Raw genomic sequence first — 15,008 nt, forward strand, 5'->3', positions numbered from 1 at the left:
TTTTTTTTTTACTTCCTGATAGCTATGTTTGATGTTAATGAAATTATTTTTTTTTCTTTTTTAATCTAGGAATATGGTGGAAAAATGACATAGCTTGCCACAGAACTATTTTTGTTAAATATATTGCAAACTTCTATTGATGTGGTTTAGCTTTTTGGAGAAAATTCATTTAGCATTATTTAGCATTTTTAGAGTAAAGCATCATAAGAATTGGTAGATCCTGGAGTGTAAGCCTAAATAATTGGGATTGTTTCCAGCTTTCCCGTTACTCTGAGACCAGCTGAAGCCTAAGCTTCTCATCTGATAAGAAAAGGAGAAATGTTTGTTTTTGTGAAATCTTCTGAGACTTTTGTTTGAAAGACTCTATCGAGATGAGTCCAAAATAATATTTTCTTTTTTCTCTGAAGGTTTTCTGCATGAGCTCATCATTTTTCAAATGTTTAGAATAGATTTGCATCTTTGAGTGAAAATATGAATGAGTGTGGAAACAGTATTGCATTTCTAAAGTATTTCTAGCAATTTAAGAGCATCAGAAACTCTGACATCACCAATTGTTGTCTGAAAATTGAGAGTGGATTTTTAAAAATTTTAGTGCAGAAGCTATCAGAGAAAATTCCAGACGTTCCTAAATCACTGCTTAAGTGAGATGAAAATCTTTGAACAGTTAAAGCAACTTTGAATTTCCTATAATAGAGATGAAAAACAGGAAAAAGCTTGGTATTCATTAGAGAATCCTCAACAGGCTTTAATACTTAATACAGTTTTTTAGACTGGATAATACCCATTGCAGAATGAGGACAATTTTATTATCGGCACTTTTTCAACTTTTGACTTTTCTCAAATATGCACCTTTTAAAGCCAACACTGTGGCCTCAAAAATTATGGAACACTTCAACGGTAGGAATGCTGCAGTTTCGTATTCCTGGCTTTGACCTGAATGTACATTCTTTGTGGTGTAGTTATTGCTCTTTGAAAATAGCATGCTTAGTTGATTTGCATAAAGCATTGCTTTTTCACGGAAGGTACTGGTCCTATCTCAGCTCATCCTCAGCTGAACTCATTTTAGTAGAGGTAAGGATGCATCTCAGAAATTGCTCACTTAAGCAGTCCTGTTCAGACAATTACAAATATATCTAACTTTTAACGTTCTTATATTCATCCATAACTAGCAAGAATACCTTAGATATTTTGAAATCCTACTTAGGTAAAACCAGACTAGTAATATACTTTGATAAACTTCAGGTTGATATCTGTGCGGGCCTTTGTGGAAGAGGGATATTTAATACACACAAAAATGCCAGTTTTGCGCGAAAGGGCAGGTTCAATTTTGTCCACAGGACAGGAATTCGAATTCAGAGTAAATTCATAATGTTCGTTCTGCTGATAATTACAGCTGTTTGGATTTTTAATAATCAATTTCTTGCATGGAAGCAATTTTTTCTATGCATTTACATGAAACAAGTACAAGAATCAACATATTTGTATTAAAATTGGTATTAAAAATAACTATAGCAATTATCCCATATCAGGCCATTTTAAACTTCACATTATAGTTAATTCACAAGGTAGATAAAACGTTATCTGATAGCTTCCTGAAGAGAAAATTAATTTATTTGGCCTGAAAACTATTAGGCATGTAAGCATAATTGCCTAATAATTGCAGAGTTTCACAGGAGGGAAGAAGCTTTTTTTGGTGCCTTACCAGCATTTTAATTCCTTAGTATATTTTGATACCTCTTACCTTAATTTCTTTTTTTTTCCAGTATGTTTTTTCCAAATATTATACCTGTTTTGTTCTTATCCTTAATATTCTGAAGTGTGCTTGTGGTTTATTATAACTAATCTTTAGTATTAACATAAAGGTGCAGAATCAGATCTGTTAAGACAAGATTGATGATTTATTATCCTGTCAAGTTAAGGAGAGTTGCAAATATTATAAAGTTGGTTTTCCATTATATAAGGTTTTTTAAAATAATAATATATTTAAGATATTATCTTTTTTTTTATTTGCCTCAAGAAAGACTTCTCATTAGAAGCTTGGAGATGGTAATCTCAACATAAATCAGCTGCATTTGAATGAGTTTTACTAGTGACCCCTCTGAAGTGCTTAATTTTTTTTGGTTCCTAGAAGACCTCACAAGAAGTGGTAAACCTTGGTGGATGAGTGATGCATCTGCTTTTCCAGCTTCACTTCCAATCAATGACACGTTAAGTAGTCACAGTCGACAGAAGAGATCAGTAAGCCTTGAACGGTTTGTGGAAACGCTGGTAGTAGCAGACAAAATGATGGTGGGATACCATGGACGCAAAGACATTGAACACTATATTTTGAGTGTAATGAATATTGTAAGTTTCATCCCTCTCTGTATTCGTATCAATATGCATGTACTGAAATGATAGAGCAACTGTAAAGTATGTATTTATTGGCATGAATAATGCTTTACAACATGTATCAGCTTGCAGGAATTAATAGTTGAAATATGGCAAATGTTTCAACTATTTGAATTCAACTAAATTGTGGGGAAAAAAACAGTACTGTTTCTGTCAAGAAGTATGCTGTGATCACTTTTAAATTGTTTTGCTTTAATTTTAAATTAATATAATTACTTTCAGATTGTGCAGTTCTATTCTGTTTAAGTCAACAATTTAAATACTCCTTGTGCTGAATGAATTATGAAACAAGGTATAAACAGTTTCGATTGAAAAGTGTGACCCAAAAAAGTTTGTTTACTTCATAGTAATTTTTGGTCCAAAAATAACTCTTACTCAGGTGATAATGATAATTAACATTATGAAATAGCATTGAGTGAGCAAATGGGTTAATTTTTAACAGTTTAGGAAATAAAGTAGTGTTTCTTGTCTGACTTTGTGCCTTTTCTTATTTTCTGGAGGTCAGGTTGCCAAACTTTATCGTGATTCCAGTCTAGGAAACGTTGTGAATATTATAGTGACACGTTTAATTGTCCTCACTGAAGATCAGGTAAGAGCTATTGTACTAAACTTTATATCCCTGAAATAAAAGTTATGTTATTGTATAATACAGATTTCATTTAATTATTGCTTGAACTAGCTGCTTCTGAGCACAAAACCCATCTAGTAATCTTTCAGTAGTTTAATCAAAATGAAACATTTTAAAGGAATATTCCTCATGTATCATCTCAAAGATATCTGTCTTACTTCAGGTGAATATTAATACACCTTCAGGGATGTCAGTTTTATTTTTAGATCTATGTTTTGATATTCTGATATTTTTGTATTGACATAATAATTATTAAAGTTGGAGCAGAAAGAATGCCTGTTCATTAATACACGGCTGAACTTGGGGTCAGATTTTACAGAGATAAAATTTGGTGAGAAGAGTTTATTCCTAGAAACCACTGCTTCTAATTATAGTCCCATTTTAGTTTTCAAAAGGCTTAACAACTGACCTTAGTAATTTGTTTGGAACATTTCTGGTATGCATGTTGTATTGCAGCCAAACTTGGAGATAAACCACCATGCAGACAAGTCCCTCGATAGCTTCTGTAAGTGGCAGAAATCCATTCTCTCCCACCAAAGTGATGGAAACACCATTCCAGAAAATGGGATTGCCCACCATGATAATGCGGTTCTTATTACTAGGTATGGTCATTATAAGTATTGTGTTTATATTATTTTATTTCTGTAGCTTTCTTGTTCTTACCTTATATATATATATAGCGAGAGAGAGAGAGAGAGGGTAGTTGTAAAGCAAGATAATTAGTAGGTAATCTTAAGAGAAGGAAAATTAACAGATGGCTTCTTTTAAATATATCAGACTATTAAACTATAGAGTAAGAATTTGGAAAAGTAAGATCTGCAAATTACTTGCTTCTGCTGTTATTTTCACTTCGTAATTGCCGATGCGAAGTATTCCAGATGGATCCTATTGAACAATTTATACTCTTATAATTGAAAATAATTCATAAGATTATGGAGAACAAAACAGTATGGAAAATGTTTTGTTAACCATATATAATGTTTTTAATAAGAATATCAAGCCAGAACCTCAACTACTGTAATAGTATATCTGCTGAAAACCAGGTTCTTGCAGATTCAGGCAATGTGAGAATCTGTTCTGTAGCTGGTTTTATTTATTATGCTTAGTTAAGATGAGAACTGACAATTTTAATAGGTAGTTTTGAAGCCTGCATATATGCCATATGCCTGTTTGTTTGCTTCTATTCCACTGTAACTATGATAAATTCAGCAAAGCTTGCACTGTAGTCTTGCAATCCTGATAGGCATATTCCTGTTTGTTCTTTGCGGTTATGGGTAGGCAACTGCACTTTATTAGGAGATCAGTTTCCCAATTGTTTAAGGGCACTATTTATTCTTTTCCATTTTGTTTAAATAGCAGCAGGTGCAGCAGCACTAATTTGTATTAGAATCTTTTTATTATAGTTTCTGCTTTCTAGGACAAATTCTGTACTGCTTTGTATGTGACCTGTTTGTGGAATCATTGTGTTCACTGCAGGAAATTTTAAAATGGTGATTAAAATAATGGATCTTTTTTTGTGTAAAAGTGGCTACTTTTTTGAGATGGGTGGTTTTTGTTGATTTTGTTTTGTATAAAGAACGAGTTAGTTTTGGGAGGAAAGAGAAGCTAATGAATCGCTTGCATGTATTTTTGCATTCGTATTTCAAGTATGATTGTTACGTGTGGTCATTAATACTACGTAGTAACAATTAGAGTGATTAAATTCCAGAGTGATTACCAAGAAGTTTAAAGATATAATATTAAATCTCTAATAAAAATAAAATACAGTTACGTTCTAAGTTGTTGATTTTTCACAAAGGTCTTTGTTTATGCACAATTTTTTTTGCATACAATTAATACCTTCACTAGGACTACTTACATGTGAAATTAAATACATCTTTACAACTGTGCTACACGTCAAGCTTTTACTGGTATAATTTAGGCAGTGAGTGAAAACGTGAAATCCATAGGTGGTATGGTTATGTCAGTTGAAGCCCCCTCAATATATACATATAAGCTGCTTTGGCAACAATATGTTTTTACTGTAATGGCTGAATAACTTGGTGTTTTGTTGGTGTTATTCTGGCACTGCAAAGCATGGTTGTTTATTTTCTTCCAGTGTTGTGATTTAGGATATTTTACTCCTGTATATTCTGTACTGGTTCCCCTGTTCTGGTAGGATGTTCCCAGCATAGTTATGGACGGTTCAGGGTTCCAGATGAAGGCTTAACTCAGTGCTAACTTGCAGACCTTTAACTGCAAAAGGAGCAAGTTTTCAGAGAACATGGATAATACCCATCGATTTTTTTTTTTTTTTTTTTCCAGCAAGAAGTAGTAAATATTGAGGACTTATTTTATTCTTCGTTATGGGGGCTTTGTAATTATGTAAGTATGGGACAGAGTTTCTTTAGGACTTGTGTATGCTAGCTTTTAAAAAGGACATAGGATTTATTTGAATAACTTCTGCGTTTGCTTCTAAGTTACACTTGTAAGTATATACCTATATTTTAAATCAACAAAGTGCCTCAATGTAGTATTTGCAGGCTAGTAACACCTACCTTTATAAAGCATCACTGAACTTTTAAGTTCAGTTGTACATGCTTTCACAATAGAATGCTTGTATTCATTTATTTACTATAGTAATCGTAATTTCTAAGAATAATTCCGAAGGCTACACTAATCAATTTGAATGAATCAATCGGGCTTTTACTGAAACTGCCGGCTATCCTGGCTCTTACTAGTAAAATGTATCAGCATATGTGAAGAACGGATTTTTCTCTTTTTTTAGGTTGGAATGACTAAAGATAAATCTGTGTTAGTATAAATACGTAAAACCATTAACTGTGGATAATATGAAATGAATTACTGAGATGGTAGTGTGCTTGTTTCATTTTCTTTTTGGATCTCACACCTGATGAACCAGAGTTAATGAATTATATGTGAAGGAGAAGGGTATAGCAACAGTGCTTTAAACTCCTAACATGTTGGAGAGGTCTTTAATCACCTCTTCTACTTGAAGGAATTTGTACCTATACTACCAAGTATTAAGTAATTTTTTTAGTCACCGTAATAGTGTTTTGAAAGCAGTTTCTTGAAGCTATCCCACTGATGCTACTCTGCTTTGTATGGGGTAGTTACATTTTCGTTGATTTTGACACTGGAACCGTTTTTGGTCATTGTTTGTATTACTATTTTATGGAAAGTAGGGAAGTTTCAGTTCAACGTTATGAAATTTCTGAGTTCGTAATTGGTGTATTTGAAAATATTACCTAGCCCTAGCACCGTATTTAAGTTTGCAACTACAACAATCTTTATCTGAAAAGTGGGATGAAGTTGTTAAGAGAAGAAGTCATTACCTTATCCGTGTGAAGGAAGACAGCATCTCAGCTTTTCTTAGCAACAGATGGTTTTCCTCCATGATACTTTCAAAGATGACATGCTCTGATGTGGGGAAAAAACCAGTATTAAGGGTGCTGATTCCCTAGGGGTGCCAGTTTGACTGATGTACACAGACTTTTGTACCCTAAACTAGCTGTATGCTAAAACCAGGTAGCCTCACTGACGTGGAGGTATGCCAAGCTAATCTAATAAATCCCATGGAGTCACTACCATGCCTGCTAGACTGCTGATCTTTGGACAAAAGCCTACCTGTATTCAGTGTGTCTGGTGTTTGGGCTTCTCTGTTGTGGTCCTGCAGGCACCCCGCAGTCTGCAGAGTGCTTATTTTACTAATTGGGTAGGGGGATTGCATTAAACTTAGCTGATAGTAAAAAATAAGGCAGGTAGGAGACTGGTCCAAGTAAGAGCCTGATTCCCAGTCAGGAGAGCAAAATCGTGGTGATGTAAATGCTGTATTACTTGCACAAGTAAGGTAGCATCAATAATGTGCATTCTCAGCTTGCTAAGGTGAGTGTTGAGACTAGTTTAGCTTCTCTAATGCTGCAAGACCTTGTGCTGTAGGCATAAAAATGGTAGTTAGCAGGAACACTTCCTGATACTATTGTCAGCAGAAGCATCTTCAGTTTTACTGGGGAGCTTTTGAGCATCCCTGAAATTGGTAAGGACTAGATACCTTCTTATAATGGGAACCGAAGGGTGGCTAATAGGCCTTTATACAGAGGGCTTATTACAGTCTTGGAGTATTGGGTGATTTGGTATAACAAGAGCAATTACCCAAAACACTGATAAAAGTTTTGTGTGTTACTATGCTCTTGCCGTCTTTTATTAATTTGCAGTACTTCTGTTTATATTTTCTGAGTCTTAAGTGCTTAATGTGAACTTCAAGATAAGACTCTGACTGAATTAATGTTCTAAAACAATGAGACCTGTTTTTTTTTGGTGGGTTGTTTTTTTTTTTATTTGTGTAGTGCTTGCTCTTTGAAATTTCACCTAGTTTTTTTCTGTTGGAGACTATATTTAGTCTCAGGCCTCAATATTTTATCCTGTAATCAACTAAATTGGGTCCTTGAGGGGCAGGTGAAAGTAAAATACTAAGCAGACAGGTTTTGATTATGAAGTTGGTTAATAGTGTAATGCTGTTAAGACAATGTCTTCTTTTTTTACATGAAGTAACTTTGACTTCAGGTAAACCTAGTGAATCCTTAATATTCTTTCATATTACAAATTAATGAAAATAAGAGAATTGTGCAAGTTTTTCTCCTATCTCAATCATTTTGGTAGACAAAATTAATATTTGCAATTGGTTCCTGTATTCCTGCATCATGGATATCCAGAGTAGGGCCATGAAGACGATCAGGGGGCTGGAGCACCTCTCCTCTGGTGACAGGCTGAGAGAGTTGGGGTTGTTCAGCCTGGAGAAGAGAAGGATCCAGGGAGACCTTATTGTGGCCTTTCAGTACTTAAAGGGGTCCTATAAGAAAGATGTGACAGTCTTTTTAGCAGGGTCTGTTGTGACAGGACAAGGGGTAATGGTTTCAAACTAAAAGAGAGTAGATTTTGACGGGATACAAGGAAGAAATTTTTTACAATGAGGGTAGTGAAACACTGGAACAGGCTGCCCAGAGAGGTGGTAGATGCCCCATCCCTGGAAACATTCAAGGTCAGGTTGGACAGGGCTCTGAGCAACCTCATCTAGCTAAAGATGTCCCTGCTCACTGCCTGGGGGTTGGAATAGATGTCCTTTAAAGGTCCCTTCCAACCCAAACCGTTCCTTGATTCTATGTGATAATCTCACTTTTTAGCACAATCTCGGGTTCTCAGATTTGTCATTTTAAGACTCAGTGTAAGTTTTGAGAGTATCTGTGTATTCTGCCTTGTGCACCCCACCCCCAGTGCAGAAGTATCTATTTAACTTTTGAAGTTAGTTCTTGTGTATTTGCTGGTATTGGTTTTTTAACCTTCATTTTAACCTTCATAGCCTGCTTCCTCTTTTTGTTTCTTCAGAAACTCCCTAAGAAATAAGAGTCTAAATAGTTTACCTTAAAACCACAAAACTTCAGAGGTCACAATGTGCACTGTGATATTGGTACATAATTTTGAAGAACACTATGCAGCTTCCCTTCTGTTTCAGTCATTTGCTTCCTTCTCTTGATCTTATAGATTATAAGGGGAGGCCCAAGAAAGCTGGTTGATCACAGGTGGCCTTCTTCATCTGTGCCCAGGTGGCCAAGAAGGCCAACAGCATCCTGGCCTGTATCAGCAATAGTGTGGCCAGCAGGAGCAGGGAGGTGATCGTGCCCCTGTGCTGGGCACTGGTGAGGCCGCACCTCAAATACTGTGTATGATTTTGGGCCCCTCACTGCAGGAAGGACATTGAGGTGCTGGAGCGTGTCCAGAGAAGGGCAACGAAGCTGGTGAAGGGTCTGGAGAACAGGTCTTGTGAGGAGCATCTGAGGGAACTGGGGCTGTTTAGCCTGGAGAAGAGGAGGCTGAGGGGAGACCTTATCGCTCTCTACAACTGCCTGAAAGGAGGTTGCAGTGAGGTGGGGGTTGGTCTTTTCTCCCAAGTAACAAGTGATAGGATAAGGGGAAATGGCCTCAAGTTGTGCCAGGGGAGGTTTAGATTGGACATTAGGAAAAATTTCTTCAGGATTATCAAGCATTACAATAGACTGCCCAGAGAAGTGGTGGAGTCACCATCCCTGGAGGTATTTAAAAAAACACGTAGATGTGGTGCTTAGGGACATGGTTTGGTGGTGACATTGGCAGTGTTAGGATAACAGTTGCACTCGATGATCTCAACGATCTTTTCCAACCTAAATGATTCTATGATTCTGTAAAGTAGGAATTAGGAAATTCCTCAGCAATGCCTTGGTTAGCTTGCAAGCATATACGTTGTGAACAAAACTATTCCTTGCCCTGTGCACCTGCATAGAATGGTAAGGGCCAGAGGGTTGTGTTCTATGTTACGCTTTGTAGAAGGGGTGGAGGAGAAGATGACAAAATTTAAGAAATGCCTTTTTTTTTTCTTTTACACCGTTAGAGTTCTCTAGTACTACATTTCTATATAGCTCAAGATGGTTAGTTTGATTTGTCCAGGTACTAAATAGTTGTTTTTCCAAATTACATGCATGACTGACTGTCTAAACTTGGCAGCAACAGAGTCTTTTCCTGCTGGAAGGGACGATCCAGAGCTGTTAATTTGCCTCCTGGTGTGTCAGTAGGTCAAGTAAAAGGCTTACCAAACAGCCCATAGAGAGGAAAGTTTCAGTGGGAAGCTGAGATGCCTCTGTGTGCGTGTGTATCTCTAAAGGGGCAGAACTTGGTCTTTGAGATACGAATGTTTTAAACAGAGAAACATTTGAAACCTTACTCAATTAGAGATAGTACTTCCCTAAAGTTTTTGCATGAAATGTCGTCATCTGTTGGTAGCATCACATACCAAGAGTTTATGTTATGTTTCTTTAAAATGAAAACCAAATCCACTGTGCTTCACAAAAGCATTAAGATCTCTTTGATGCAGCTACAGTGCTTTTATAGGAACATCAGTTTGGAGACTATAAACCTACATCCCTATTTTTTTCCCTTTGGTACACTGTTAGAGATGCAGTTATGTAGATACAGCTTCTGAAACTAATGACTTACAATTTTTTAAAATACAAAAATCTTTTACTTGGATTTGAGTCCCCTTGAGTTAGTTTTATGAGTGGTTTACTGCTTTAACAACGACTTATTCCACAGCCCCGCTGAACTGATGTGCTCTGTTGGAGCAAACTTTATTTGCTTGAGTAAAGAATCAGGGTCATAAGGTGTTTTTATTGATTGAGCCAAATACACCTCGATTTGTAGGTTAGACTGGCGTCAGTAAAAATGTTCAGTACCACAGATGGTAAAATTTTTCTGGTTCTCGGGGTTTTAAATGGGCTTGTTCATGTTAATTTTTGTGAGACAGTGAATGAACTCTCTCTTAATATCGAGTCTTGTATTTTTGCCAGGTACCACTGTATTTGCAGTTTAGTAAGTATATTTATCGCTAAGTAGTGTGGTATGGCTGCTGTTAGCATTAACCCCTGTATTAGTATGCGATTTATCTCTTGCGACACTGCTGAAGCCCATATGGGAGGCATTAGCATTATTACACAGTTGGTGGATTTTTCAAATCTTTTAAGGAGAGAAATTTTACAGAACTGGTTTATATTTATTGTATATGTACAAGATGAACTTCACAATGCTTTGGTTAGTTGTTCCCTCATTTGTGTGCCGTCATGGGCTAGGTGTACTCTCTTTAATTTTCCTGTGAGGTATGCACCCCCTGTGTAGGCCAGTGGTGCCAGTTTTTCTAAGGGGGCAGAAGGTATATGTATATGGCAGCAATCCTAAACTCCTGTAAATCTTGTGGTTCATAATCTAAAGAACTGCAATGTTTCTGGCATTGCTGTAGATACTCTAGAGAGGCAAAAAGTTTCTTGTTTCATTTTGCATACCTGTAGAGCTGACCACAATCATGCCTTTCATATTTTTTTATAACGTTAAGGGGTTTTAGGTAGCCAGGGATGATATTGTATTTACGTGTTGCAATAGCAGTCCTAAAAGGGAATGTATTTTATGGACACACACGCCCTTTTGCACATTGGTTGCTTACAATTTAGTAATATACTTGTATTCTGTAATAACAAGTAACATTTCCCGTCAGATTTTGTACTAGTTAAGGCGTTTGGTAGTGAGGTAGGGCCAGCCGGGACTCTACACATTCCTTTCCTCCTTCAGGTCCAAGATTGTTAGGCTTCTTTTCTAAAGCATTCTTCTACTTTTTTTTCTGGGCTTCTTATTGCAAAGATTTGTTTTCTATACAAGGCACTATCACATTGCCCTGTCAGGACTAATTCCTAGCCTTGTCCAGTAAATCTGGACATCCAAAGTGTTTCTGTTCCTATGAAGCCCTGTCTCTGACCCTCGTCCTGTGGTTTCTTCCTCTGCTATTGAGAACGGCTCTGATTTCAGGAAGTAATTATGATGTCGGTTGTATCTGTTTGCTTCTTACTTTCTTGACTTTTAGTCCATTAAGTAGTTTTCACCTGTGTTTTTTATGCAGCCTTTCAACTTGTTCTGCTGGAGTTCTTTGCAGTGAATTTAAGCCCCTGACAGGAGGCTGATTTTCCTTAGTTGATTTTTGTGCAAAAATTGCTGGATTATCCATTGACTTGGTGTCCTGGAGACCATGTGTGTAAGATTACTCTTCTGAGAGAAAGGGTTGAAAAGCTGAGATCTGTATGTTGCCCTTAATATCTCTCTGTGCAGATATGTAAAATGCGAGGAGCCCGCTTTCTGAACAGTAATGCTAAATTCCCCTTGCCTCTGTTTTCAGGGAATTAAAGGAGTGTAAGTAAAAAATCTATGTGCATATTCAAAATGAAGAAAACTCAAACAAACTTGAAATATACTAGGACTCTGCTACAGCAGATTGAGGAAAGTAAGGTGTTTGATGTTTTTTGCATGGTGCTTTGCATAACAGGAATATTTTTTTACCGGGGCCTATACATGACAAGTTCCTTATGCTCCTTTTTAGAGACCTGACACTGACAGTGTCAGTATGTTGCTAGATATGGCACTGGTACCATTATATTCTTACTTTTGTGTCAAAAATATTGAGTCTTCACTATGCTAAGGCGTATTCTTTGGAGTGACTACCCTAAGATTAACAAAAGAGACGTTGTGGCTGAGAGAAGCAGCATAACAACTGTGAGCCATTACAGCCATAGAGAGTCTCTATGTGTAGATAATTTGCTTTAGATATATATGGGTCTAGATCTGTATTCCAAGATTGCAAGCCCTGTGTGTTCAGTGGGGGGAAGAACTTACACAAAGATTTCAGTTGAGGATTCTCCCTCATCGTTTTTCTTTATGTCTTTTTGTGAGCTTAGAGGTTGTAGGCTGTGAAATGATGGTAGAAAATCAAAGTAGATAACAAAAGCAGTAGAGAAAAATATGAAATAGTTGGGAATTATTAAAATGAGTTGGCACACTACCTAATTTCCCTTTATGTCACTGTTACACACTTGTTGGTTGGGATTTTTTTGTTCCCCTGCCCCCACATTAATAGAATAAGGCCTGAAATGTTGTTCAGGTTTCCACTCTTGGCTGTGAATTTTTTTGTGTGTTTTGGGCATAGGAGGTTAGTGTAAATCTTATCTTCAAAATTTATTCCCAGCTTTTGTAGCTGAAAGGAGTCAAATAGACTCTGTGGGATTTGAGGGAACTCATATGGAACAATAAAGTAGCTAGAATGTGAAGCTGAAAAACTGCTTATTGTATGGCAAATGTCAACCAGCAGGTGATTTGCAGCTAATTAACAAGCACACTGTGTGAGTGGAATGTTTTCTAATCAATAAAAAGGCTGTTATTTTCAGTTTCTGATGCCATTAGTTGACTCCTAGTTTGCAGTTGGTTAGTTAGAAGATGTATACTCTGATTTAGTTTAGAAAATTTGAGTCTGTCGAGGGTGGAAGAGATAGAAGGTATACCCAGAGTTTGTTTAATCCCTTCCAGATGGACAAAATGTGTTAAAAATTTGTTATATTTAATGCCAAATTCAGAGGAGTGACCAATGTCGTGGAGTAAAGCTCAGACTTTCATGCTCTGACTGGAGACTTCAAGTCTGAAAGCTGTTTTCTTTTTTTAATTTTTTTTTGGTAAATTGATTGAAATACTTGATACCGAGGAAAAAGGCAAATAACATTCTCCTGTCTCAATTGAAGACAGAAATTTTGAGTGTAATCCCACAAACATCTCTTAAGATGTGCTCAGTGAGCAGAGCTGTTTACACACCTAATGATTTCCTGAACTGGAAAGCGTGAGAATATCTACCAGAACACAACATGGGCAGTGCAACTCCTTAGTGCCCCCAGTTAAACTCTATCTAAATGAGGCAATGAAACTGTTGGTAATTAAAAAATGCATTGGGATAAATCCATAAACTATCAAACTACTTTTGCTGTTAATAGTAATTGTATATTAACGCCTGCTGTAGTTTACAAATATAACTTTTCCTTTTACATACTAGACTTAGTACAGAAGAAAAAAAATCAATGAAAAATACTTTTGTATGTTCTGTTTTTTCCCCGTTTTTTTTTTTGCTCTGTGCATTTACCTTCTGAGTTGCACAAAGGGTCATAAAACTATTCAAATGATAGTTTTTCCAGGAAATGTTTGGTGGTAATAGTTTGGGATATCTGTTAGAACACTCAGTTACTGCTTGGCCAGATATCTGAGGAAGGGCTTTCTAGCAGTTTGAAATGTTGTATTTTTCATTCTTTTTTATAAAGAATATATATTTGTTTACAGTCTCTCATTTTTAATTTTTCTTAGTAGTCTGAGTAGAATCCTAGCATTCCTCTCCTTTTTCTTTTTTTCCCCTCTCTTGCTCAAGTACAGTATCAGGGCTGTTATTATTTTCACAACTTACAATGACTGGCAGAATAATATATATGCAAGTGAGTAGCTGTTCTCCTCATTCTTAACAATGCAGAAAAACATATTAGGCCAATTTCTACCCTGGATTTTCACCAACTTAGGGTTTGGTCTGTGATCTGTTGCATAAATTCTGTCTCTCACCACACATGAGTGTATGCTACATTTTCATGTTTTCGTCGCATTTTAAACATGAATTTGGACTATTTAGCTCAACTTTATAGTTAAATTTTATTAGGTTGCTTATGTATAAGAATACATTAAAACCATGTGCTTTTAATTAGGACAGAGGTTGTTAATTCTTTTAGTGGCAGCATCATATCCATTTAATTTTAGTATTCAGTATTGTTCAGTTTCTGCTAGTTTACACCAGTCTGTTCTAATGAAGGGCATGATTATGCTTTGAGGTCAATGGCATGATGCCCATTATTTCGGTAGGATCTGGATAAGATTTCAATTTGAGTTCATAGCTTGTTCATTTTAATATGCAAATAGTCATGTAAAACCTAAAGTGATTACTGTTTGTTCCATGCTACTTAATAACTTCTTGAAGTAGTGTGCAGCTTTAAAATGTGGATTAATGAAGTTAGCTGCATGAGTGTCTTTCCCTTTTGAAATTCTGGATGGTATTTTCTCTGAAGTACCCAATTCTGTATCAAATGTGCTGCATAGACATTGATATCATCCTAATTAATTTTTAAGTGTATTCAGTGTGTTAAAAATACTTTCCAAAGTGATTAGCTCTACTTACAGGTTACTTTTTATTTTGCTTGCTTGCTTAATTAGTGAATTTACAGCAAAGAAGGGACATTTGAAAGGAAATATCTGGAAATTTTCCAGTCAGAGAGCAGGTATGAATAGGCAGGAGCATAGGATGTTACAGAATTGTCCCAAGTAAAGAAATATGCTGTAGTTCATGTCTGCAGTTTTAGTTGTTCAGTTCCACTTTCATAATGTATGGTGAAATGTAGCGTAAAAGGCTATTAAAATTCTAACAGAACTGGATGATGGAGGTAAAATAAAAATCCAAAGTTAAAATTCCATACTTTAATGCTTTGTAATTGCCGTGCTGGCCTGGTCACATGTTCTTGGTTAACTGGTTCTAAAGTTGATCCTGAAATCAGATCTGCTGACCAACAGAAAA

At 36.2% G+C, this 15,008-nt stretch overlaps 1 protein-coding gene across 2 annotated transcripts in view; it reads left to right on the forward strand.

Annotated features, from left to right (window-relative positions):
* ADAMTS6 (ADAM metallopeptidase with thrombospondin type 1 motif 6) overlaps positions 1-15,008 on the forward strand; it is a 153,473-nt gene that overhangs the window by 12,077 nt on the left and 126,388 nt on the right. The window contains exons 4-6 of one of the 2 annotated variants that reach the window (XM_086479195.1): positions 2,129-2,346; positions 2,897-2,980; positions 3,476-3,621. In XM_086479195.1, coding sequence (XP_086335321.1) covers positions 2,129-2,346; positions 2,897-2,980; positions 3,476-3,621 — 448 coding nt within the window. The remainder of the gene's footprint in view (positions 1-2,128; positions 2,347-2,896; positions 2,981-3,475; positions 3,622-15,008) is intronic. The other variant, XM_086479196.1, reaches the window with a different exon arrangement.

This window comes from Leptosomus discolor, chromosome Z, assembly GCF_034619465.1.
Source record: "Leptosomus discolor isolate bLepDis1 chromosome Z, bLepDis1.hap2, whole genome shotgun sequence".
NCBI lineage: Eukaryota > Metazoa > Chordata > Aves > Leptosomiformes > Leptosomidae > Leptosomus > Leptosomus discolor.